The following is a 27,392-nucleotide window of genomic DNA, read 5'->3' on the forward strand; positions in this document are numbered from 1 at the left end:
AACACCAACATCAATACCAACACCAACACCATTACCAACACCAATACCAACACCATTACCAACACCAATACCATTACCAACTCCAACACCAACACCAATACTAACACCAACACCAATACCAACACCAATGCCAACACCAATACCAACACCAACACCATTACCAACACCAATACCATTACCAACTCCAACACCAACACCAATAACGACACCAATACGTACCAACACCAACACCAATACCAACACCAATACCATTACCAACTCCAACACCAATACCAACACCAACACCAATAACAACACCAATACCATTACCAACTCCAACACCAACACCATTACCAACTCCAACACCAACACCAATACCATTATCAACTCCAACACCAATACCAACACCAATACCATTACCAACTCCAACACCAATACCAGCACCAATACCAACACCAATACCAACACCAACACCAATACCAACACCAATACCATTACCAACACCAATACCAACACCAATACCATTACCAACTCCAACACCAATACCAACACCAATACCAACACCAACACCAATACCAACACCAATACCATTACCAACTCCAACACCAATACCATTACCAACTCCAACACCAACACTAATACCAACACCAACACCAATACCAACACCAATACCAACACCAACACCAATACCAACACCAACACCAACACCAGTACCAACACCAACACCAATACCAACACCAATACCAACACCAATATCAACACCAACATCAACACCAACACCAACACCAGTACCAACACCAATACCAACACCAGTACCAACACCAATACCAACACTAACACCTATACCAACACCAACACCAACACCAATACCAACACCAATATCAACACCAACATCAACACCAACACCAACACCAGTACCAACACCAATACCAACACCAGTACCAACACCAATACCAACACTAACACCAATACCAACACCAACACCAACACCAATACCAATACCAACACCAATACCAACACCAACACCGGTACCAACACCAACACCAACACCAATACCAACACCAACACCAATATCAACACCAACACCAACACCAATACCAACACCAATACCAACACCAGTACCAACACCAATACCAACACCAACACCAATACCATCACCAATACCAATACCAACAACAACAACAACAACAACAACAACAACAAAATCTAACCCACCCACCCCTTCTGCCAGAATCGCTTCGACACCCTGTGGAGGAAGCACTCAAGTTACTCCGTGGGTGAGGAGCTGTTCCGCCTCCCTCGTTCTGAGTTCCCAGAGCTGGCACAGATCCGCAAAGAGCTCAACCTCTTACAGAAGCTCTACAAACTCTATAATGACGTCATCGATCGCGTTACGTCCTACTACGACATCCCGTGGGGCGAGGTCAACATTGAGGAGATTAACAATGAGCTCATGGAATTCCAAAACAGGTGATGTGTACTTGTGGTTTTGGTCTGCTTTTGGTGATTGCAAAAAATGGTGAAATGTAAACAGCAGAAATCTAAAGAACCAAGTGACGTGTTTGTAATAGTACTTGTGAATTAGGTCTGTCTTCATGTCTTCCTTCATACGTAATAGATATTTGAAGAAGCAAGTGACCTGTTTATGTTAATGTTTGTGATCTAGGTATGTCTTCATGTTTTCATTCATAGAGACTAATAATATATGTGTATAATAGATATTTAAAGAAAATACTGATATATGCCTTTGTAATAATGCTTGTGGTCTTGGTCTGTCTTCATTCATACAGAAAACAAAAACAATGTATATATAATAGATATCTGAAGAAGCAACTGACATGTGTTCGTACATTTCTCTAGATGCCGCAAGCTTCCGAAGGGGCTGAAGGAGTGGCCAGCCTTCAACACCCTCAAGAAGACGATAGATGACTTCAACGACATGTGTCCTCTGCTTGAGCTCATGTCCAACAAGGCCATGAAGCCCCGTCATTGGCAGCGCATCGCGGAGGTCATCAGCCGACCCCTCGAGGTGGACAGCGAGAACTTCTGCCTCAGGAACATCATGGACACGCCCCTCCTGCAGTTCAAGGAGGACATTGAGGCAAGTGAAGGGAGCTGAGGACTGCCTGAATGAATGTGTTTCCTGTCCTGCTTTTTCAGTTGAGGACACAGAGCAAGATTTTAACAATGGCATGTAAATCTTATTGTTTGCTTCCAGGACATCTGCATCTCAGCCGTCAAGGAGAAGGATATTGAGGCCAAGCTGAGGATCGTGACCAACGAGTGGGCCAACCACGACCTGACCTTCTCCACCTTCAAGAACCGTGGGGAGCTGCTCCTGCGAGGCGACACCACTGCTGAGGTCATCACCCAGCTGGAGGACTCCCTCATGGTGCTCGGATCACTCCTCTCCAACAGGTGAGGACTCTAATCTTGTCTTTTCTTCTCTCTTACTCTCTCTTCTTCCTCTCTAACAGGTGATCACTTTACTCTCTCTTTTCTTCTTCTTTAACCTAATGACTTGATGACTCTTCTCTCTTTCCACACTCTCACTGATGATTTGTAATGATTTTCTTCAGTTATTCACTTATTTCTATTCCTGTCAGTTAGTGCAGTTTGATTGGTTCAGTTTTTAATGTGAGTCAGATTGAAATATAGGAATTCATGCATGGAAAGTTCTAGATACAGACTTATTTTTGGCCTACCTATCGCTGTGAAGAAGTTTCCTAAAGCCCCAAAGAAAATTAGGTATTGGAGATGTATAATAGTTAGTGAACATAAGATTTCATTCTGCTTTATGGTAGGAATTATATACTCCTACAGCTTTTAGTGTAAGATCTAAACTAATTGTCATCCTCCACAAAGGTACAACGCGCCCTTCCGAAAGCAGATCCAGAAGTGGGTGAGCGACCTGTCCAACACCAACGAAATCCTGGAACGCTGGCTGTTTGTCCAAAACTTGTGGGTGTACCTGGAGGCCGTGTTTGTGGGTGGGGACATTGCCAAGCAGCTGCCCAAGGAGGCCAAGAGGTAAGTGGGAAGGAGGGGAGGAAAGTTTATGAAAGACTTTAGATTTGAAATGTGTGAGGTCAAGAGATAAGTAGAAGAAAACACAGAGGAAAGAAGACAAATAAGACTCCAATAATAAAGATATAGGGAAAAGCTTGAAAAAAATAAGTGTCGTAAATATAAAAATAGCAAAATCTCATGAAAATATTGCTTTGTTACATTACTATAAAGAATCTACAGAAAATTATAACAAGCTGGACATGTATGGAAGTTTGTAAGACTTTAGCATCATGCATTATGAAGCTAACTCCTCACAGGTTCTACGTCATTGACAAGAACTGGCAGAAGATCATGGCCCGGGCACATGACAACCCCAACGTGGTGACCTGCTGCGTGGGCGACGACATGCTGAAGCAGCTGCTCCCCTACCTGCAGGACCAGCTGGAGGTGTGCCAGAAGAGCCTCTCTGGGTAAGCCTCCACCAACATCAACACCACCACCAACATCATCAATACCACCAACGCTAATACCAATACCAACAGCAATACGTACCATTACCAACACCATTACCAACACCAATACCAATTCCAACACCAATACCAACACCAACACCAATACCAACACCAACACCAACACCAATACCAACACCAATACCAACACCAACACCAACACCAACACCAACACCATTACCAACACCAATATCAACACCAACACCAACACCATTACCAACACCAACACCATTACGAACACCAACACCAATACCAACACCATTACCAACACCAACATCAATACCAATAACAACACCAACACCAATACCAACACCATTACCAACACCAACACCATTACCAACACCAATACCATCACCAACACCAATACCAACACCAATACCAACACCAACACCATTACCAACACCAACACCATTACCAACACCAACACCAATACCAACACCAACACCATTACCAACACCAACACCAACACCAATATGAACACTATTACCAACACCATTACCAACACCAACACCAACACTAACACCAATACCAACACCAAAAACCATTACCAACACCAACACCATTACCAACCCCAACAGCATTACCAACACCAATACCAACACCATTACCAACACCAACACCATTACCAACACCAACACCATTACCAACACCATTATCAACACCAACACCATTACCAACAGCAACACCATTACCAACACCATTACCAACACCAACACCATTACCAACACCAACACCGTTATCAACACCAACACCATTACCAACACCAACACCAATACCAACACCATTACCAACACCATGACCAACACCATTACCAACACCAACACCACTACCAATACCAAGACCAATACCAACACCAACACCAACATCATTACCAACACCAACACCATTACCAACACCAACACCAATACCAACACCATTACCAAAACCAACACCATTACCAACACCAACATCATTACCAACACCACCATTACCAACACCAACACCATTACCAATACCAAGACCAATACCAACACCAATACCAACACCAACACCATTATCAACACCAACACCAACACCAACACCATTACCAACACCATTACCAACACCAACACCAATTAATACCAACACCATTACCAACACCAACACCATTACCAACACCAATACCAACACCAACACCATTACCAACACCAATACCATTACCAACACCATTACCAACACCATTACCAATACCAACACCATTACCAACACCAACACCATTACCAACACCAATACCATCACCAACACCAATACCAACACCAATACCAACACCAACACCATTACCAACACCAACACCATTACCAACACCAACACCAATACCAACACCAACACCATTACCAACACCAACACCAATATGAACACTATTACCAACACCAACACCATTACCAACACCAACACCAACACTAACACTAACACCAATACCAACACCAACACCATTACCAACCCCAACAGCATTACCAACACCAACACCAATACCAACACCATTACCAACACCAACACCATTACTAACACCAACACCATTACCAACACCATTATCAACACCAACACCATTATCAACACCAACACCATTACCAACAGCAACACCATTACCAACACCAACACCATTACCAACACCAACACCATTATCAACACCAACACCATTACCAACACCAACACCAATACCAACACCAACACCAATACCAACACCATTACCAAAACCAACACCATTACCAACACCAACATCATTACCAACACCACCATTACCAACACCGACATCATTACCAATACCAAGACCAATACCAACACCAACACCAACACCATTACCAACACCAACACCAACACCAACACCATTACCAACACCAACACCATTACCAACACCAACACCATTACCAACACCATTACCAACACCAACACCATTACCAACACCAACACCAATACCAACACCAACACCATTACCAACACCAATACCATTACCAACACCAACACCATTACCAACACCATTACCAATACCAACACCATTACCAACACCAACACCATTACCAACACCATTACCAATACCAACACCATTACCAACACCAACACCAATACCAACACTAACACCATTACCAACACCAACACCATTACCAACACCATTACCAATACCAACACCATTACCAACACCATTACCAACACCAACACCATTACCAATACCAACACCATTACCAACACCAACACCATTACCAACACCAACACCATTACCAACACCAACATTATTTGCAACACCAACACCAGTACCAATACCAACATCTCTACCACCACCACCACTACCAACAACACCACCACCACCAGCACCACCACCACGTACCACTATAACCTACACAAACACTAATGCCACAATAACAATGCAAACTTTTGTACCCCTTATTGAATTTACTTTTTACTTAACCCTTAAAGCGCAGGTGTCGACAATAGTCGACAGCTGGTGCCTGGGCTCAAACCGCTGGTGTCAACAAAAGTCGACAAGGCATTTTTTGACTTAGCGTGCTGTCAAATTTATTTTGTTTATGCTGAAGTAGGGTAAGGATGTCGTTTTCTTTCAAACAATACCCAACCATGCTCTCTTGACTAATTATTGGTCAGTATATGACTTGTGTAAACTTTGAAATGATGTCCGACCAGGGAATTTCATCGACAAGATGGGGGCCCTTTGACCTCAATACCCATCAAGGGCATCAAGAAGGCCTAGATTAAGGTATTTTGGGGTGTGGTTCACATAAACTGTATAAAAGTTATGCTTCTTATTACTAAATCATAGAAGGGAAGTCCACTCGGGGTGGAAAACTGTCTATAAAAATGTGCTCTCAGTGATCCTACTTCAGTATTCTGTACACGCTCTACCAGTTGTCATATAGTCTTCAACTTAACGTTAATAAACAGTTAAGAGTATGTGCTTTACAATGGTACTTCATTCAGTTATGTGAGTTAAAGTGAGGTATGTTTTTGCCTGAATATGCCCGCGTGGGAGGACAGGCACGCAAAATAAGCCCGTGCTTTGAGGGTTAAGGTTTGATAAAGTTTAGAATATATATACAGGTAACTCTTGATTTACGCAAGTATTGTGTCCTTGAAGAGGTCGCGTAAATCAAAAACAATGTAAATCAAACAAGAGGTAGGTTTCTATCTAAAAATAAATATTCATTCAGTGGAGAGAGAGAGAGAGAGAGAGAGAGAGAGAGAGAGAGAGAGAGAGAGAGAGAATATCCATATCACCGAGATATCCACTCAGGCACTCAATCTCAGCCTCATTCGTGTGAGGAAGAAATGAGGGACACCATGAGCGACTGGCTAGTATTGGTACCGGTACTGAGCAGTCTGGTACCGGTACCGTACTGTATAGCTGGTACCGTTAGTACCGGTACCTGCGCACCCCTTTTGTTGAGTAGCGTATAAGTGAAAAAAAACATGTAAATTAAACATTTATTTGGATTTTGGACCCCGCGTTATTTCAAAAACGCATAAACCAAACTCGCGTAAATCGAGAGTTACCTGTACCCTACTTAGATCTGTATAATGGGATGACAGCGGGAATATTTGAAACATGGTAGTTGGAAAATCTGAGGACAGGAGTGTACAAGGATAACATTAATGGTGTAAGTGAATCTGTATAGTAGCCATTCTGTTGCCTCTGTGTTCATATTAAATCTCATTCCTCAGGTATTTGGAGAAGAAGAGGATGATGTTCCCACGGTTCTTCTTCGTGTCCGACCCGGCCCTGCTTGAGATCCTCGGCCAAGCCTCGGACTCACACACCATCCAGTCTCACCTCCTCTCCATCTTCGACAACACCAAGACCGTCCGCTTCCATGAGCAGGACTACGACCGCATCACCGCTATCTCGTCATCAGAAGGAGAGGTTGTGCAGGTGAGGTGTCGTTTACTTGTGTCACAGGCAGCTCCTTTCCTATTCCTCAACGATACAGTAAAGTGACTATGGGGATACGAAAAAGGCCCAGTAGTCATCTGAGCTAATGGGATGTCTCTTTAGCACATTAGGAAAGTGTTGGCCTTTCCATCTCCCCAGGTTGTTATTGTTACAACCATAATGTGTTTCAACAGTTCATGGCTCCTTTCATATAGACCAATTCTTCATGTATTTTGAGGGTAACAAATATCTCCCCTCGATACACTGGCCGTAATGGTGGTATACACAATGATACCGTACAGATTTTAAGAGAAAACACATGGCACATATTTTATAAGCATACAAATTTGAGTATTATGTTTGCAGCTGGAGAAGCCGGTGCGTGCTGAGGGCAGCGTGGAGGTGTGGCTGATGAAGCTGCTGTCCATGTGTCAGCAGTCAGTGCACGGCATCATCCGCCAGGCCCACCATGTCATCCAGGACCCCGACCTCAACGTGCTGCGCTTCTTGGAGCAGTTTCCAGCACAGGTGGGTCAGCGACTGCAAGCACCGCATTCAGGGCTGTTCCAGGGAATTTGTAATCAGTGATGATATAGAAAGATGAATTTTTATAAAGATATGATTCTTATTAGGAAGGAAAGTAAACTGAAGGATGTAACTGCTATTGGTAATCATGAGGAAGCACTGATATATATGTTTTTGGAATGTCTTGTTGGTCTTGGCTGGATAACACTGACAACTCTTCCTCGATGTGCTGTTTTGTGTGCCTCAGGTGGGCATCTTAGGGCTGCAAATGATCTGGACAAGGGACTCCGAGATGGCCCTCACCCAGGCCAGGGCTGACCGCCGGGTGATGGCTGACATGAACAATCGCTTCCTGGACCTGCTCAACCTGCTCATCAACCAGACCACACGAGACCTGGAGCCCGTGCAGCGGACCAAGTATGAGACCCTGATCACCATCCACATCCACCAGCGTGACATCTTCGACAGCATGGTGAGGACGTAGATGCTTATGGAGAGCAGTAATGGCTTCATCTATGTCATTATCAGTATACTTTGCTACTCTGACATTTATGAGGCACAGCATGGTGAGGACGCAGATGCTTATGGAGAGCAGTAATGGCTTCATCTATGTCATTATCATTTTACTTTGCTACTCTGACATTTATGAGGCACAGCTTGGTGAGGACACAGATGCTTATGGAGAGCAGTAATGGCTTCATCTATGTCATTATCAGTATACTTTGCTACTCTGACATTTATGAGGCACAGTCTGGTGAGGATGCAGATGCTTATGGAGAGCAGTAATGGCTTCATCTATGTCATTATCAGTATACTTTGCTACTCTGACATTTATGAGGCACAGTCTGGTGAGGATGCAGATGCTTATGGAGAGCAGTAATGGCTTCATCTATGTCATTGTCATTTTACTTTGCTACTCTGACATTTACGAGGCACAGTCTGGTGAGGACGCAGATGGTTTTAGAAAGAGTAACTGTGGTTTGGTCTGTATCACCCGTGTCATTATTATTTTCCAACATTCATGAGTTGTAGTCTTAGGAGCAGCTTAGATAATAATGTGCAGGGGAAGCATTACAAGTTATTATGTGACCCCTTGTAGTGTAAAATTGTAACTGTTTTCCTCTCAGTGTCGGAACAATGTGCGTTCGGTGATGGACTTTGACTGGCTGCGGCAGATACGCATTTACTTCCGGGAGGACCTGGACAAAACCAACATTGTTCTCACGGACGTCACCTTCCAGTACCAGAATGAGTTTGTGGGTTGCACTGAGCGCCTGGTCATCACGCCTCTCACTGACAGGTATCTTCGTGACGTGTGTGTTTGCAGTGAAGGGCACAAGTGTTCCCTTAGCTCATCTCTGTTACACACTTGTTAAAACACATGCTCCATTCACTCTGTACACACAACTTGCACATATTTCATTATCCGTGTCACGGCTGTTTGTTGCCATGGCCCGAAGTATCTTACATGAAAGCAGTGTCTGATGCTACGATGTGTGGATGCAATGGTGTCGATGAAGAAATTCTGATCCTCAACTCCCTGCAGGTGCTACATCACACTGGCGCAGGCACTGAGCATGAGCATGGGTGGGTGTCCTACAGGGCCGGCAGGTACGGGCAAGACAGAGACCACCAAGGACATGGGCAAGACGCTGGGCAAGTATGTGGTGGTCTTCAACTGCTCAGACCAGATGGACTACCGAGGCCTGGGCAGGATTTTTAAGGGTGAGTTTCATGCTGCCAAAGGCCCTCATAAAGTCGTAACATCCTTGGTGCTTTATGTTGAACCAAAGATGTCGTAGTAACAGTTTTATATTGAAACACTAAGAAAATACATTGGAGTAGTCACACCTTCGTAAATCTTGCAGAAAGTATATGCAGATGACAGCAATGCACCTTACCATCCTCTTTCCCATCTTATTCCCTCTTGCACTTGTTCAGGCCTTGCACAGTCTGGCTCATGGGGATGCTTTGATGAGTTCAACCGCATTGAGCTCCCGGTGTTGTCTGTGGCGGCCCAGCAGATCGCTGTCGTCCACACCTGCAAGAAGGAGCGGCGCAAAGCCTTCCACTTCACCGATGGAGACGTCATCCCCATGAGCACGGAGTTTGGGATATTTTTGACCATGGTGAGAGTTGTATTTTTTCTAGATTTGTATATATGTGTGTGTGTGTGTGTGTGTGTGTATTTACCTAGTAAGTTGTATTATCTAACTGGAAAATGAGTAATGCTTGCAGGATCCCGTCTGAGTTTTAGTTGGTCAAATTTAGCTTTAAACTCATTTTAAGTTTTTGGATTCAACAACCTTCTATGTGTGTGTGGGTGGGTGTGGGTGTGTTGTCTGCATTTTAACCAACTTTCTTAACATTTCAGACACCAACACAAGGTGGAATATGGTTGAAACATCTTTTTAGTAATATTTTTTTCTCATATTGGGTAGTGAGAAGACATGATAATTGCCTAGCAATGAAGCTATGACATTACTTCTCCACATAATAGGTAACATGTGACTTTTTATAACATTTTTGTTGTTTATGTTGCATCAATAACAGAGTGTAGGCCATGAATTGTGTGTTCTCGTCATTATGTGCTGCCCTCATTGATTGTCCCTGTCCTTGTTGCTCAGTGTTGGAATGTGCTGTGTGTGCGTGTCCCTGTGTGTGTATCTGTGTGTTCCTTGGTGGCACTCATAAAGCCACAAGGCTGTTGGTTGGCCCTCAGTGAGGCACCACCACAGAGCCAAGGAGAGGCAAGGAGGTTCCTAAGTGCTCTCCTTCAGCATACAATAATGTCTCAGTCTGCTTCTGTTTTCACCATCCTTTCATTCTCTGCACTAACCTCTTCACCTGTGCAAAATATTAAATGCTGATAGACTAAATAACCATTTATACTTAAACAAAGAATCCATGTACACAGTTCCTCTAAACAATATATCTACCTACATAAAGCATGCCATAGATAATTAAAATAAATAACGTATTGGTATATTACTAAACACAGTATAGACCTTCTCTAAATAGGCAGTATATATATGTAAAAGAAAGATTCAGCTGCAGCTTTAGCAAGTCAGAGTCACCTGGAATGCTTATGGGAGGCACCTTCCCTTCCCTGCTTGACTGTTGCTTGAGTCCAGGCATTGCTCAGCTCCCCGGGGACTGTGTCTCATCACAGTGTACCCAGTCAAAGTCTCCTCATGATTCAAACTTTCAAGAGTCGTAAGAGTAGAGTACTAGTAGGTTTATAAGCAGGTTGTCTAGTTGGTAATGTTCTAATGCAGCTTCCTCCTGACACACTTGACAGAACATAGCTGCCAATTGGATCAAGGTAACACAGCCTCCCCTCACCTCACCATTACTCAAATGACCTTCCTCATGCTGCTGGTGTTCACACATCATACCTCTGTTCCCTCGGCCTCCTCTCTAGACTGTATATGACATCTTTTTTTTTTACATTTCCATAGTTTGAGGGAAATTAGCTGTTTTTGCTAGTCATCCATAACTTTTACCCTCCAACTAACTAGAACAATTTTTTAACTAGAAAGCCAAGATGTGAAAGACTCCTCTTTACACATCCATACACGACATCATGTTGCTTCCCTAGTAAGTTCATTTGACTGTTCTGCCAACACTTGGTCAACTGTGACTGTCCTCCTCCTCCTGTTTTGCTCCTTCCCTGGCCAGTTGCCAAACAAGAAGAGACACACAAACACCTGGTGGCAGACACAGAGCACCTCGCTGCATCCCTTGACCATACAGACCCGGGCCCAGCCAGCGCCTCACCCTCCCATACAGCATAAACGCACCACTCCTCACTCCTACATCTAGCATTAGTCTTTACAGTTTCACCATGAGATTTTTTGCAAGCAACCCTGATAAAACTGAACAATATACATGATTTTTGCATAATAAACACAAAAAGATACTCTGGCATGGAAGTGTCATGACTTGTGTCTGCATGTCTGACTGTGATGTGCATGCTGCTCACGAGTAATAATAATTTTCTGTCGACAGCAACAAGCCCTTGCCACGTATCAGGTAATGCTGCAGCCCCTTAAACAGTCTGTAAATACCTGTTGTGTATAAATAATGTCAAGGAAATATAAGCAATATAAATAAAGTCCGCTGTCATGCGGTGCAATGTGCCTTGTGCCTTGAATAAAATGCATGGATGCCATGATTTGGGTAAGTGTTTTGGTGGACAGAGGAACCACTGACACAGCCTGCCATCCACCCACCAACACTGCATGCTTTCTGGAGACGTGATGACAGTCAAGGGTTATGTTTTGGTCTCCACTCCTGCCCTCAGCAGTGGGCAAAGGGTTGTAATGTTCTGTGGTAGCCCATCATTATTAAAACTAGGAAAGGTTCTTGAATCTCTCTATAGAGGAAAGTGTTCCTTCCTGTAATTTTTTACATTTTAACGCTAATGTTTTTAGAAGGGAAAAATCATGAGAGTTGGAGATCTCCAGGAAGATATTTGTAGAAATTTAAAACTAATCTTGATTTACAATGAGAAGTTGATCAAAAATGTGTAGAAATATGTGTTCCATACTCAGAGGATGTGGCAGCAGAGAAACATTCGTAGTAACTGGTGACAAGAAAGGAATTTTGCAGCATTATGAATTATTAGAAAAGGGCAAATGGATTGGCAAATTCTTTCTAGTGTTACTCGTAATGTGTCAAATGAAAAATCATACCCTAAATATACAAATGAAACCATGTATATACAAAGGTTTTTGTAAAATATGAACACCAGTGGAGGCATGCCATCTGAAGAGAGATAAAAAAGGGTAAAAAATAATTGTTCTTCTGAAAACATGAACAACTATAATAGTTGCATGGACTCAATGAAATGCAACCCTGACCAGCATGTGTTGTTAGTGCATGGTGTGAAGGTCATGGCTGAGTGTGTGGGAAGAGACTGAAAACACCATTGTGCAGGCCTCTCCACAAGGCTGCCACCATGTTTCAGTGGCCTCCATCCACTACATAGGCAGTAAGATGTGTGGGCTGGTGTGATGTGTGCGTCCCAGGGAGAATTAATTATAGTTTACTTCAATCAGGATCAGTAATGACTTGAGGGATACAATTTTTTTTTTTTTCAGTTTACAGAGTACGTTATAGACATTTAAGAAACATGGCTGTGGAGACAAAACTTGTATGAAAGTGAGCAGTAGTATTGGTGTGTGTGTGTGTGTGTGTGTGTGTGTGTGTGTGTGTGTGTGTGTGTGTGTGTGTATCACTCTCCATCTCTCAATCACTTCCTTCCCCTGTCTGACAACCCTCTGTTACATAAGCTCTCTTCCTGGAAGACTCTCCCTTCCATGACTTGCTCAGGTGACTGGATTAGCTCGCACCCAAGAGCCACAGTCTGGGCCTGTGTTCAGCATGTGTCTTGAGCAGAATGCCACACTCTCTCGTCCTTCATTGCATCCCTGTTTGCACTGAATGGACTTGGGGGTTGGCCCACAAGTGTTAGTGAACCAGGAAACTCACCACATTGGGCTGTACATACACTCCAGTGGACCCCAGAACTGACTGTTGCATGATAAGATTCTGTTTTACTGTATATCTCTTCCAGTGAGGTTTTATTCCAGGATGTGTGTTATGAAATGTGAGAGTGAGCATGGGGTAGGGATAGGCCAGTGCTGCCAGTCAGCTTGTTAAGTGCTAATGCATGAGGTCTGTCTCTCCTCACTCGCATCTCTCCATCACTGTGTATATACTCTCGTCACTCCCCACTCCTCCCACCCTTCACCCCCGCCATCGCCTCCACCTCCTGTACCTGCCACCCGGGGCGCTGCCACACCAGAACCTGGGCTACCACGGCCGCCAAGCGCTGCCGGAGAACCTCAAGATTCAGTTCCGCAACGTGGCCATGATGGTGCCCGACCGACAGATCATCATCAGGGTGAAGCTGGCCTCGTGCGGTTTCCTGGAGAACATCACGCTGGCTCGCAAGTTCTTTACGCTGTACAAGCTGTGTGAAGAACAGCTCACCAAGCAGGTATGTGGCCCCTCCAGTGTGGGAAGTGCAGTAAACCTTTGATGAGTCATAACATGGGTAAGTTGAGGAGGGAGGGGATGAAGTGTTTTATCATGCCACTAATGTTCATGGCTGGATGAGGAGAGTTAGGGTGAAGTGTCTGATCATGCCACTCCTGTTCATGGCTGGATGAGGAGAGTTAGGGTGAAGTGTTTTATCATGCCACTCCTGTTCATGGCTGGATGAGGAGAGTTAGGGTGAAGTGTTTTATCATGCCACTCCTGTTCATGGCTGGATGAGGAGAGTTAGGGTGCAGTGTTTTATCATGCCACTCCTGTTCTTGGCTGAATGAGGAGAGTTAGGATGCAGTGTTTTATCATGGCACTCCTGTTCATGGCTGGATGAGGAGAGTTAGGGTGCAGTGTTTTATCATGGCACTCCTGTTCATGGCTGGATGAAGAGAGTTAGGGTGCAGTGTCTGATCATGCCACTCCTGTTCATGGCTGGATGAGGAGAGTTAGGGTGCAGTGTTTTATCATGCCACTAATGTTCATGGCTGAATGAGTAGAGTTAGGGTGCAGTGTTTTATCATGCCACTCCTGTTCATGGCTGGATGAGGAGAGTTAGGGTGAAGTGTTTTATCATGCCACTCCTGTTCATGGCTGGATGAGGAGAGTTAGGGTGCAGTGTCTGATCATGCCACTCCTGTTCATGGCTGGATGAGGAGAGTTAGGGTGCAGTGTCTGATCATGCCACTCCTGTTCATGGCTGGATGAGGAGAGTTAGGGTGCAGTGTCTGATCATGCCACTCCTGTTCATGGCTGGATGAGGAGAGTTAGGGTGCAGTGTTTTATCATGCCACTCCTGTTCATGGCTGGATGAGGAGAGTTAGGGTGCAGTGTCTGATCATGCCACTCCTGTTCATGGCTGGATGAGGAGAGTTAGGGTGCAGTGTCTGATCATGCCACTCCTGTTCATGGCTGGATGAGGAGAGTTAGGGTGCAGTGTCTGATCATGCCACTCCTGTTCATGGCTGGATGAGGAGAGTTAGGGTGCAGTGTTTTATCATGCCACTCCTGTTCATGGCTGGATGAGGAGAGTTAGGGTGCAGTGTCTGATCATGCCACTCCTGTTCATGGCTGGATGAGGAGAGTTAGGGTGCAGTGTTTTATCATGCCACTCCTGTTCATGGCTGGATGAGGAGAGTTAGGGTGCAGTGTGTTATCATGCCACTCCTGTTCATGGCTGGATGAGGAGAGTTAGGGTGCAGTGTTTTATCATGCCACTCCTGTTCATGGCTGGATGAGGAGAGTTAGGGTGCAGTGTTTTATCATGCCACTCCTGTTCATGGCTGGATGAGGAGAGTTAGGGTGCAGTGTTTTATCATGCCACTCCTGTTCATGGCTGGATGAGGAGAGTTAGGGTGAAGTGTTTTATCATGCCACTAATGTTCATGGCTGGATGAGGAGAGTTAGGGTGCAGTGTCTGATCATGCCACTAATGTTCATGGCTGGATGAGGAGAGTTAGGGTGCAGTGTCTGATCATGCCACTCCTGTTCATGGCTGGATGAGGAGAGTTAGGGTGCAGTGTCTGATCATGCCACTCCTGTTCATGGCTGGATGAGGAGAGTTAGGGTGCAGTGTTTTATCATGCCACTCCTGTTCATGGCTGGATGAGGAGAGTTAGGGTGCAGTGTTTTATCATGCCACTAATGTTCATGGCTGGATGAGGAGAGTTAGGGTGCAGTGTCTGATCATGCCACTCCTGTTCATGGCTGGATGAGGAGAGTTAGGGTGCAGTGTCTGATCATGCCACTCCTGTTCATGGCTGGATGAGGAGAGTTAGGGTGCAGTGTCTGATCATGCCACTCCTGTTCATGGCTGGATGAGGAGAGTTAGGGTGCAGTGTCTGATCATGGCACTCCTGTTCATGGCTGGATGAGGAGAGTTAGGGTGCAGTGTCTGATCATGCCACTCCTCATTGCGGCTGAAGGGGAAGAGTAAAGGTAAAGTGTTTACTCCAGCCACTTCCAGGTAGATGTTTTTTGTCTGAGTCAATGTCATATCAAGAGTAATGAGTCTTGTTTTCTAATGAGCTGGCTTGTTGTGGTTATTGTGAGTATCAGACCTACCGAAACTCTTGACCACAGTTTAAAGGCTTTTTCTCTTGAATAAACTTGCTGTCATTGGCTGTGAGGTGTCTGGAACAGGTGATGCTTTCTGTGTACTATGAATACTCTGAGATAATTCCTTTGTTAATCTTGCTTTGAGTATTGAGTATCTTTAAGTATTGACAAGTAACACAACATTCCAGCACACTAGCATGACTTCCCTCACCGCCGTGCTTCCCTCAGGTGCATTACGACTTTGGGCTGCGGAACATCCTGTCTGTGCTGAGGACTCTGGGCGCCTCCAAGCGAGCCAACCCCAAAGACTCTGAGTCCACCATTGTCATGAGAGTCCTGAGGGACATGAACCTTTCCAAACTGGTCGGTGAGTAAGCGCTGCAATAAATGAACATGACTGATTTGTTCTCTGCTTGTTATGGTTTCATTTTAAAGGTATTGAGTTGTTTGCTTTGTGTTTTTGATAAATTAGAAGGCAGGTGGCCATTCTTCTGAAAGATACTGAAGAGGATAGTGCCCTCACTGAACATCACACCCAGAGTAAGGGCCTCATTGACCTCATTGGTAAAATATACCACATTTGAAGAAGTTTAGCCTCCAAGCTATTTGAGTAATCATGTTTATATTTGTGTCTGCCTATCACAGTTCTTTGGATTAGGTTGTTAGTGGCATTTTTGTATTTCATGTGAAGCTTAATTGCTTTTCTTTTTATTTACCTTGCTGGTGATTGACTTGTTCTGAACACATAATATTTTAATGGTTTAGGCTTTGAGCATCATATTTTGTGTTTCAGATGAGGACGAGCCTCTCTTCATGTCCCTGATAGATGACCTCTTCCCAAACATGGTGCAGGAGAAGGGTTACCACAACCAGCTCACCACTGCCATCGGGGAGGTGGTCAACGAGCTGGGCCTCATCAACCACCCACCATGGACACTCAAGCTGATCCAGGCAAGTCTCATTAATATACCAAATTATTAATGAAGTGAAGCATTTTGTCGTCACTGTACTTGCCTATTATATTCATTGTTTTAACTCTGTGTCATTGAAGTGTATGGAGCAGAGTAAAGAAAGACCTCTGTTTTTATTGTCTTTTGAGAGCTCCAGCATAAACTGACATCAGAAAAGATACTGAAGAGGACGCTGCAGCTCCAAGGTAACAAGGCTTCATTTCATGCCTGTTCTGTCTCTTTAGCTGTACGAAACACAGCGGGTGAGGCACGGCATGATGACGCTGGGGCCAAGCGGTGCCGGCAAGACCTCCTGTATCCACGTCCTCATGAAGGCACTCTCCAGGATTGGTCTTCCCCACAGGTCTGGTCCAAGCTTTAGCCATACTTTAATGGTGAAATATGTACATGTAGAATTTATAATGCTGTCTTAAAATCCTCCCCTAAAAGTATGCAGGTAATTTATTGTAGAATCATAAACTGTTCCACAAACCCACCATTGTCCTCACCCCAGGGAGCTGCGCATGAACCCTAAGGCCATCACCTCGGCCCAGATGTTTGGCCGGCTGGACGTGGCCACCAACGACTGGACGGACGGCATCTTCTCCACACTCTGGCGAAAAACTCTCAAGGCCAAGAAAGGTGGGAGGGGACTGAAGGGCTTAGCAGAGTTTCAGTTGTGTCTTTCCTACCTTCCTGTATTGTTGCTTGTGTTGTGTGTTTCCTGTCTTCATGTGTTGTGTGTTTCCTGTCTTCTTGTGTTGTTTGTTTCCTGTCTTCTTGTGTTGTGTGTTTCCTGTATTCTTGTGTTGTGTGTTTCCCGTCTTCATGTGTTCTGTGTTTCCTGTCTTCATGTGTTGTGTGTTTCCTGTCTTGTGTTGTGTGTTTCCTGTCTTGTGTGTTTCCTGTCATGTGTTGTGTGTTTCCTGTCTTGTGTTGTGTGTTTCCTGTCTTCTTGTGTTGTGTGTTTCCTGTCTCCTTGTGTTGTGTGTTTCCTTTCTTGTGTTGGGTGTTTCCTGTCTTCATGTGTTGTGTGTTTCCTGTCTTCATATGTTTTATGTTTCCTGTCTTCTTGTGTTGTGTGTTTCCTGTCTTCTTATGTTGTGTGTTTCCTGTCATCTTGTGTTTTCTGTTTCCTGTCTTCTTGTGTTGTGTGTTTCCTGTCTTCTTGTGTTGTGTGTTTCCTGTCTTCATGTGTTGTGTGTTTCCTGTCTTCATGTGTTGTGTGTTTCCGGTCTTCATGTGTTGTGTGTTTCCTGTCGTCATGTGTTGTGTGTTTCCTGTCTTCATGTGTTGTGCGTTTCCTGTCTTCTTGTGTTGTGTGTTTCCTGTCTTCTTGTGTTGTGTGTTTCCTGTCTTCATGTGTTGTGTCTTTCCAGTCTTCTTGTGTTGTGTGTTTCCTGTCTTCATGTGTTGTGTTTTTCCTGTCTTCTTGTGTTGTGTGTTTCCTGTCTTCTTGTGTTGTGTGTTTCCTGTCTTCATGTGTTGTGTGTTTCCTGTCTTCTTGTGTTGTGTGTTTCCTGTCTTCTTGTGTTGTGTGTTACCTGTCTTCTTGTGTTGTGTGTTACCTGTCTTCATGTGTTGTGTGTTTCCTGTCTTCTTGTGTTGTGTGTTTCCTGTCTTCATGTGTTGTGTGTTTCCTGTCTTCATGTGTTGTGTGTTTCCTGTCTTCATGTGTTGTGTGTTTCCTGTCTTCATGTGTTGTGTGTTTCCTGTCTTCATGTGTTGTGTGTTTCCTGTCTTCATGTGTTGTTTGTTTCCTGTCTTCTTGTGTCGTGTGTTTCTTGTCTTCTTGTGTTGTGTGTTTCCTGTCTTCTTGTGTTGTGTGTTTCCTGTCTTCTTGGGTTGTGTGTTTCCTGTCTTCATGTGTTGTGTGTTTCCTGTCTTGTGTGTTTCCTGTCTTCATGTGTTGTGTGTTTCCTGTGTTCATGTGTTGTGTGTTTCCTGTCTTGTGTGTTTCCTGTCTTCATGTTTTGTGTGTTTCCTGTCTTCTTGTGTTGTGTGTTTCCTGTCTTCTTGTGTTGTGTGTTTCCTGTCATCTTGCATTTTGTGTTTCCTGTCTTCTTGTGTTGTGTGTTTCCTGTCTTCTTGTGTTGTGTGTTTCCTGTCATCTTGCGTTTTGTGTTTCCTGTCTTCTTGTGTTGTGTGTTTCCTGTCTTCTTGTGTTGTGTGTTTCCTGTCATCTTGCATTGTGTGTTTCTTGTCTTCTTGTGTTGTGTGTTTCCTGTCTTCATGTGTTGTGTGTTTCCTGTCTTCTTGTGTTGTGTGTTTCCTGTCTTCTTGGGTTGTGTGTTTCCTATCATCTTGTGTTGTGTGTTTCCTGTCTTCTTGTGTTGTGTGTTTCCTGTCTTCTTGGGTTGTGTGTTTCCTGTCTTCTTGTGTTGTGTGTTTCCTGTCTTCATGTGTTCTGTGTTTCCTGTCTTCATGTGTTGTGTGTTTCCTGTCTTCTTATGTTGTGTGTTTCCTGTCTTCATGTGTTGTGTGTTTCCTGTCTTCATGTGTTGTGTGTTTCCTGTCTTCTTGTGTTGTGTGTTTCCTGTCTTCATGTGTTGTGTATTTCCTGTCTTCTTTTGTTGTGTGTTTCCTATCTTCATGTGTTATGTGTTTCCTGTCTTCTTGTGTTGTGTGTTTCCTGTCTTCTTGTGTTGTGTGTTTCCTGTCTTCATGTGTTGTATGTTTCCTGTCTTCTTGTGTTGTGTGTTTCCTGTCTTCTTGGGTTGTGTGTTTCCTGTCGTCTTGTGTTGTGTGTTTCCTGTCTTCTTGTGTTGTGTGTTTCCTGTCTTCTTGGGTTGTGTGTTTCCTGTCTTCTTGTGTTGTGTGTTTCCTGTCTTCATGTGTTGTGTGTTTCCTGTCTTCTTGTGTTGTGTGTTTCCTGTCTTCATGTGTTGTGTGCTTCCTGTCTTCTTGTGTTGTGCGTTTCCTGTCTTCATGTGTTGTTTGTTTCCTGTCTTCTTGTGTCGTGTGTTTCCTGTCCTTATGTGTTGTGTGTTTCCTGTCTTCTTGTGTTGTGTCTTTCCTGTCTTCTTGTGTTGTGTGTTTCCTGTCTTCTTGTGTTGTGTCTTTCCTGTCTTCTTGTGTTGTGTGTTTCCTGTCTTCTTGTGTTGTGTGTTTCCTGTCTCTATGTGTTGTGTGTTTCCTGTCTTCTTGTGTTGTGTGTTTCCTGTCTTCATGTGTTGTGTGTTTCCTGTCTCTATGTGTTGTGTGTTTCCTATGTTCATGTGTTGTGTGTTTCCTGTCTTCATGCTTTGTGTGTTTCCTGTCTTCTTGTGTTGTTTGTTTCCAGTCTTCTTGTGTTGTGTGTTTCCTGTCTTCTTGTGTTGTGTGTTTCCTGTCTTCTTGTGTTGTGTGTTTCCCATCTTCATGTGTTGTGTGTTTCCTGTCTTCATGTGTTGTGTCTTTCCTGTCTTCTTGTGTTGTGTGTTTCCTGTCTTCTTGTGTTGTGTCTTTTCTGTCTTTTATTATTTTCTTACAGTATTGGAAGCAGCTCAAGGGCATAAAAATAACTGTAGAAAAAAAGCCTACTAATCACTGCCCCCTGTATAAGAGAGCATAGATGAGTGGCCAAAAGAAAGGTCAACTATAGATGGAGAGGTGGCTTGATACTCTGCATTGCTATTTACTCTGCATTGCTCTACACTCTCAATTGCTTGATACTGTCCATTACCCTCATTGCTCTATACTCTCTATTGCTCTATACTCTCCATTACCCTCATTGCTCTATGCTCTCCTTTGCCTGATACTCTCCATTACCCTCATTGCTCTATACTCTCCATTGCTTGATACTGTCCATTACCCTCATTGCTCTATACTCTCCTTTGCGTGATACTCTCCATTACCCTCATTGCTCTATACTCTCCTTTGCCTGATACTCTCCATTACCCTCATTGCTCTATACTCTCCTTTGCCTGATACTCTCCATTACCCTCATTGCTCTACACTCTCCATTGCTTGATACTGTCCATTACCCTCATTGCTATATACTCTCTGTTGCTCTATACTCTCCATTACCCTCATTGCTCTATACTCTCCTTTGCCTGATACTCTCCATTACCCTCATTGCTCTATACTCTCCTTTGCCTGATACTCTCCATTACCCTCATTGCTCTATACTCTCCTTTGCCTGATACTCTCCATTACCCTCATTGCTTTATACTCTCCTTTGCCTGATACTCTCCATTACCCTCATTGCTCTATACTCTCCATTGCTTGATACTGTCCATTACCCTCATTGCTCTATACTCTCCATTGCTTGATACTGTCCATTACCCTCATTGCTCTATACTGTCCATTGCTCTATACTCTCCATTGCTTGATACTCTCCATTACCCTCATTGCTTTATACTCATCATTGCTTGATGCTTGACGACTCAGCGGTGGCTGAGTCGTCAAAGTAACGGCCTCGTGTTCAGGAGGACGCGAGTTCAATCCCTGCCCGGTACCACCAAGCTGGGATTTTTCAGCCGCCGCCGAGTGGCTTAAAACTACCCACATGCTGTCCAGAAGACCACCTATCAACCCGGACTCTAGATTCTAGGATCAAAGATGAGCTCTGGGAGGGCAGCATGAGCCAATGCAAGATGGCGCCACTATAAACACTCGCCTGCGCCAGAACGGGCTGGGCCGACCATCAGGACCTACCGGAAAGAAGCCTTGGACCGACCATCAGGATCCACCTGGAAGAAGCCTACCGGCGCAATAGGCTGCAATGTAAAAAAAAAAAAAAAAAAAAAAAAAAAAACCTCATTGCTTTATACTCATCATTGCTTGATACTCTCCATTACCCTCATTGCTTTATACTCATCATTGCTTGATACTCTCCATTACCCTCATTGCTCTATACTGTCCATTGCTCTATACTCTCCATTGCTTGATACTCTCCATTACCCTCATTGCTCTATACTGTCCATTGCTCTATACTCTCCATTGCTTGATACTCTCCATTACCCTCATTGCTTTATACTCATCATTGCTTGATACTCTCCATTACCCTCATTGCTCTATACTCTCCATTGCTTGATACTCTCCATTACCCTCATTGCTTTATACTCATCATTGCTTGATACTCTCCATTACCCTCATTGCTCTATACTCTCCATTGCTCTATACTCTCCATTGCTTGATACTCTCCATTACCCTCATTGCTCTGTACTTTCCATTGCTCTGTACTCTCCATTGCTTGATACTCTCCATTACCCTCATTGCTCTATACTCTCCTTTGCCTGATACTCTCCATTACCCTCATTGCTCTATACTCTCCTTTGCCTGATACTCTCCATTACCCTCATTGCTCTATACTCTCCTTTGCCTGATACTCTCCATTACCCTCATTGCTATATACTCTCCTTTGCGTGATACTCTCCATTACCCTCATTGCTCTATACTCTCCATTGCTTGATACTCTCCATTACCCTCATTGTTCTATACTCTCAATTGCTCTATAGTACTCTCCATTGCTTGATACTGTCCATTACCCTCATTGCTCTATACTCTCCATTGCTTGATACTCTCCATTACCCTCATTGCTCTATAGTCTCCATTGCTCTATACTCTCCATTGCTTGATACTCTCCATTACCCTCATTGCTCTATGCTCATCATTGATCTATACTCTCCATTACCCTCATTGCTCTATACTCTCCATTGCTTGATACTCTCCATTACACTCATTGCTCTATACTCTCCATTGATCTATACTCTCCATTACCCTCATTGCTCTATACTCTCCATTGCATGATACTCTCCATTACACTCATTGCTCTATACTCTCCATTGATCTATACTCTCCATTACCCTCATTGCTCTATACTCTCCATTGCTTGATACTCTCCATTACCCTCATTGCTCTATACTCTCCATTGCATGATACTCTCCATTGCTTGATACTCTCCATTACCCTCATTGCTCTATACTCTCCATTGCTCTATACTCTCCATTGCTTGATACTCTCCATTACCCTCATTGCTCTGTACTCTCCATTGGTCTATACACTCCATTGCTTGATTTTTTTTTTTTTTTTTTTTTTTTTTTTTTTTTTTTACGTTGTTGCCTATTGCGCCGGTAGGCATCTTCCCGGTGGGGCCTGATGGTCGGCCCAAGGCTTCTTCCAGGTGGGGCCTGATGGTCGGCCCAGCCCGTTCTGGCGCAGGCGAGTGTTTATATCTTGCATTGGCTCATGCTGCCCCCCGGAACTCGTTCTTGATTCGCTTGGACGGCTTCCTCTAGAGTCCGGGTTGATGGGCGGTCTTCAGGACAGCATGTGGGTAGTTTTAAGCCACTCGGCGGTGACTGAAAAATCCGAGTGGTAGCGTGGGGATTCGAACCCGTGTCGTCCATCACGCGGCGAATGTGGGTCCAGTACGCTATCACTTCGGCCACTGCCCTCATTGCTCTATACTCTCCATTTCTCTATACTCTCCATTGCTTGATACTCTCCATTACCCTCATTGCTCTATACTCTCCATTGCTTGATACTCTCCATTACCCTCATTGCTCTATACTCTCCATTACCCTCATTGCTCTATACTCTCCATTGCTTGATACTCTCCATTACCCTCATTGCTCTATACTCTCCATTGCTCTATACTTTCCATTGCTCTATATTCTCCATTGCTTGATACTCTCCATTACTCTCATTGCTCTATAGTCTCCATTGCTCTATACTCTCCATTGCTTGATAATCTCCATTACCCTCATTGCTCTATACTCTTCATTGCTCTATACTCTCCATTGCTTGATACTCTCCATAACCCTCTCGATAGGTTAGACAGGTACAAATCATGGTAGCCAAATTCAAAAATACCTCATCAGCCACAGTAACCTTGATCGCACAGAACCGAACCTAAACTCGTCTTGCCTCATCATCCACAGGGGAACACGTGTGGCTGGTGTTGGATGGGCCCGTGGACGCTATTTGGATTGAAAACCTCAACTCTGTTCTGGATGACAACCGTACCTTGACCCTTGCCAATGGAGACCGCATCCCCATGTCCCCCACCTGTAAGGTCATATTTGAACCTTCAAACATCGACAATGCCTCCCCCGCCACTGTCTCCAGAAATGGGATGGCAAGTCACACACTACTTTTGATTTTAGTTATCATGCATCTTCTTCACAATACAAATCAGAGGTAAAGCTTCCTAATTTTGTGATCTGAGCTGAAAGTTATTGACATTGGCAAAGTCCACACACCTTTGTAGGCTAGCAGGATATCATGAGTTGTTTTCATCCAGGTGTACATGAGTTCGTCAGGGCTGGACTGGCAGCCTCTGCTCCAAGCGTGGCTGAGGACCCGGCCGCACCACGAGCAGGGTGTTCTCACGGAGCTGTTCTCCAGCACCTTCCCTGCACTGTTCACCTGGACCAAGCAGAACCTGCGCCTGTGTGTACCGGTGCTGCAGGTCAACCTCATGGCTCAGGTAAACCAGGCAGCCTCTGTTTCTATGGCCAGATTAAAAAAGAGCAAGAGTAGCCTTGAGGCAAAATTTAGGAAAGAAATGTAGTAATTTTTTTAAGGTGGCCAGTTGAAAAATATACTGTACAGTAGTCGTATGTTATAATAGGAAACTTGAAAAGTTATGGCTATGAGTTATAATTTAGTAGTTCCTGTATCAGAAATAGAAGTAATGTGCAAAGTATTTCATCATATAGCAGTTGTCAGGCAGGTGGTGTCCCTTGTGTATGTAAACACAGCTTTCCTTTCCATGATGAAGGCAGGTAACTCATCCCAGAAATTGTTTGTTTGCATGGACTGCTCTCAAGGGTTATGCTTTTACCTTTATTGTTTTTCTGCATTTATTTCTTTTATTGCATTCTAATGAAGTATTAAGGGTAGGTCATATTGTCAAAAGGCACACACAGCAACTTGGTCAAGAATCTGAAGCATTTGTGTAACAGTTGTCAACAAAGAAGTAAGTTACCACTAAACTCGTTATAGTTATAGTCATTGTCTGTTCTTAATGTTTATTGCTTGCATTAATTTCTACACACAAGGCTATCTGTAGCACAACATTTGTGGCGGGCGATGTGGCCACCACTCTTCAAGGCCTGTGTGTGCCCTTCAGGGCAGGAGTTTGGGCTTGGGTATGGGTACATGACTCTCTCCCACCTTCCTTTTCTGTAAAGGTCACTGACTCATAACTGGATCCTCTGCTTGTTCAAAGGCCGACGTTTTCATGCAGACACAAACGACTAAGTGAGGGATTTTATTATTTTTTCCTGTGTAAATGACGATGTGGTCCTTGAGTCACTCTGTCATTCTTTTGGAACTGGTGCTTTGAACTTGCTTACATTTGACTCCTACAGCTTTTATTATCATTCATGCCCCATGAGTTATACTCATGTGCATCTTTTTGTGTTTCAATGTGTACGTGTTCCATGTTGTGTTGTGGCAGTTTGTGTCTGTCCCAAGGCTTCTTGAGCAGCTTAGCCGTGTGTTGATCTGGCTCTGATGAGTCTGTAATGTGAGGGGACGGCAGACAAGAGAAATAGGTAAGACTTCTGACAAATTACCCAGAGCTGCAACTTGTTACCTTGCAGTCTGCACCAGCAAGGAACAGCCAGCATACAAGAAACAGCATGGAGACCCTTTGATTATTATATACTTCCATAGTTTAGGTGTGAGCATGTGAGTGTTCTCGAGACACCAGTAGGTTGTGTGTACACACTGGCGGACATGTTGCCCCAAACCTCATGTTGCTGACTTTGGCTGGTGGTGGCAGGCACTTGGCCTCCTGGAGGGTCAGCTGCCTGATGGAGATGACGTGGAGGATGACACCTACCTGCAGCGGAGGCGGCGGCGCTCCTCAGCCTGGGGACGCGCCCGCACCCCCGACGACACCACCAACACCCTCACGCCCACCGACACGCCGCGCTCCCTGGTGGACGAAGATGAGGACGATGACGAAGCAAACTCGGTGCCGCCCTTTGTTGTTGTGTCATGCCATGCCAGGTGTCACCCCACACCACCTCACCGCTACCCTGCCTCACCTACACCCTCCCTAAACCCTGGCCCCGCCATGACCCACGCATGGCCTGCCAGACAAGATCTCTACTTAGCTTGTGTCATGTGGGTCCTGGTGGGGATAAACAAAGAATAAATAAACATGAAAGATTGTATGCCATAAATAATCTCTATAAACATGGAATTCCCCAAGAAGAAAAGCCGCTTCGTTGTAGACAGCTGCCCGTGCTCGCTGAGTCTGTGTTCACCGTCCTAGAGTACATAGAATAACATAATATTGAAAACGTGGAGAAAACTATCCAGAACACTGAATGCTTCAGCTTGAAGCATAAAATGGGATGCAGCCAACAGCTCTTGGCGAGAGTGGGGCCACAAATATAATTTATAACAAACACTGCCAGGAAAGCTGCCATTCTTGTGCATCTCAGCACTCCTTCCCAAGCCTATGCTGGCACCTTGGTGTGTTACAAACATTCCATAGCCTCCACCTCAGTAAGTGTTGTCACAGAACCAAGACTCGCCGTAACACTAAATGTAGGATTGTTAGACTAAGCCTAACAGGTGCAGCATAAAGCCAGCATGTCAACGTGTCTTGTGTCACCTCCTACAGATAAACTTGGAGATTCCTTAAATAAATATTATCCAACATACATGTACATATTTAATGTGATATATATATATATATATATATATATATATATATATATATATATATATATATATATATATATATATATATATATATATATATATATATATATATATATATATATATATATATATATATATATATATATAGTTTGTGTCTGCTAAATGTAATGGCTATATCCTAACATTGCCATTGATCTTAGCAGTAGTGTTGTTTGGTCATTGCAGCATTACTAGACACTGGTTGGATGGAATGCAGCTGTAATGCTTGCATGATATGTTGTTTGTTGTTTGCTGTGGCAGGATATTGGTATGTTTTTTGTCCTTTACATTTTTCTTTTGCATTTTTGTATTGGGTGTTGTTATCCAAGTGTTGACTGTATTGTTATATGATTTCTTAGGACCTGGGCCCGGATCCACAAAGGCTTAGTGCGTAGTTTTGGGCCCTTAGTTCATAGTTTTGAGAACATCGAGATTCACAAAGCTCGGGCAGCCTTAACTACCAACTAATCGATGACATCACGGGTTAGCGCGCGGATCTACAAACGTTTACCGCGCTCTGTGTGACGTTAAATTTGTTGTTAAATAACTACTGCCTCGGAGCTGATGGTAACGCTAACAATATTATCAGATTTACGTATAAATGCTTATAAATCACGTTTTTCAACTCGAAATATAACTTTGCGAATAGAGGAGGCCCATTTCTTTATAAAATGATGAGATATGCACCCTTTGAGAGGTATATGATAAGTGTGGGCGGTATGGCAACACCCGGCCGGGGGATTGCCAGACCTCCCTCCTCTGCCT

General features: G+C 44.0%; 1 protein-coding gene across 1 annotated transcript in view; it reads left to right on the top strand.

The window, feature by feature from the left end:
- The window catches only part of LOC126996277 (dynein axonemal heavy chain 5-like), a 106,552-nt gene that overhangs the window by 68,309 nt on the left and 10,851 nt on the right, over positions 1–27,392 (top strand). Inside the window, exons 28-46 of the mRNA XM_050856654.1 lie at positions 1,211–1,449; positions 1,840–2,080; positions 2,198–2,397; positions 2,845–3,009; positions 3,306–3,458; positions 7,185–7,392; positions 7,759–7,920; positions 8,165–8,389; positions 9,045–9,217; positions 9,464–9,642; positions 9,859–10,046; positions 13,730–13,924; positions 16,258–16,396; positions 16,823–16,980; positions 17,225–17,343; positions 17,494–17,621; positions 23,846–24,042; positions 24,208–24,393; positions 25,696–25,890. Of these exons, the coding sequence (XP_050712611.1) occupies positions 1,211–1,449; positions 1,840–2,080; positions 2,198–2,397; positions 2,845–3,009; positions 3,306–3,458; positions 7,185–7,392; positions 7,759–7,920; positions 8,165–8,389; positions 9,045–9,217; positions 9,464–9,642; positions 9,859–10,046; positions 13,730–13,924; positions 16,258–16,396; positions 16,823–16,980; positions 17,225–17,343; positions 17,494–17,621; positions 23,846–24,042; positions 24,208–24,393; positions 25,696–25,890 (3,450 nt within the window). The remainder of the gene's footprint in view (positions 1–1,210; positions 1,450–1,839; positions 2,081–2,197; positions 2,398–2,844; positions 3,010–3,305; positions 3,459–7,184; positions 7,393–7,758; positions 7,921–8,164; positions 8,390–9,044; positions 9,218–9,463; positions 9,643–9,858; positions 10,047–13,729; positions 13,925–16,257; positions 16,397–16,822; positions 16,981–17,224; positions 17,344–17,493; positions 17,622–23,845; positions 24,043–24,207; positions 24,394–25,695; positions 25,891–27,392) is intronic.

This window comes from Eriocheir sinensis, chromosome 9 (assembly GCF_024679095.1).
Source record: "Eriocheir sinensis breed Jianghai 21 chromosome 9, ASM2467909v1, whole genome shotgun sequence".
Classification (NCBI taxonomy): Eukaryota; Metazoa; Arthropoda; class Malacostraca; order Decapoda; family Varunidae; genus Eriocheir; species Eriocheir sinensis.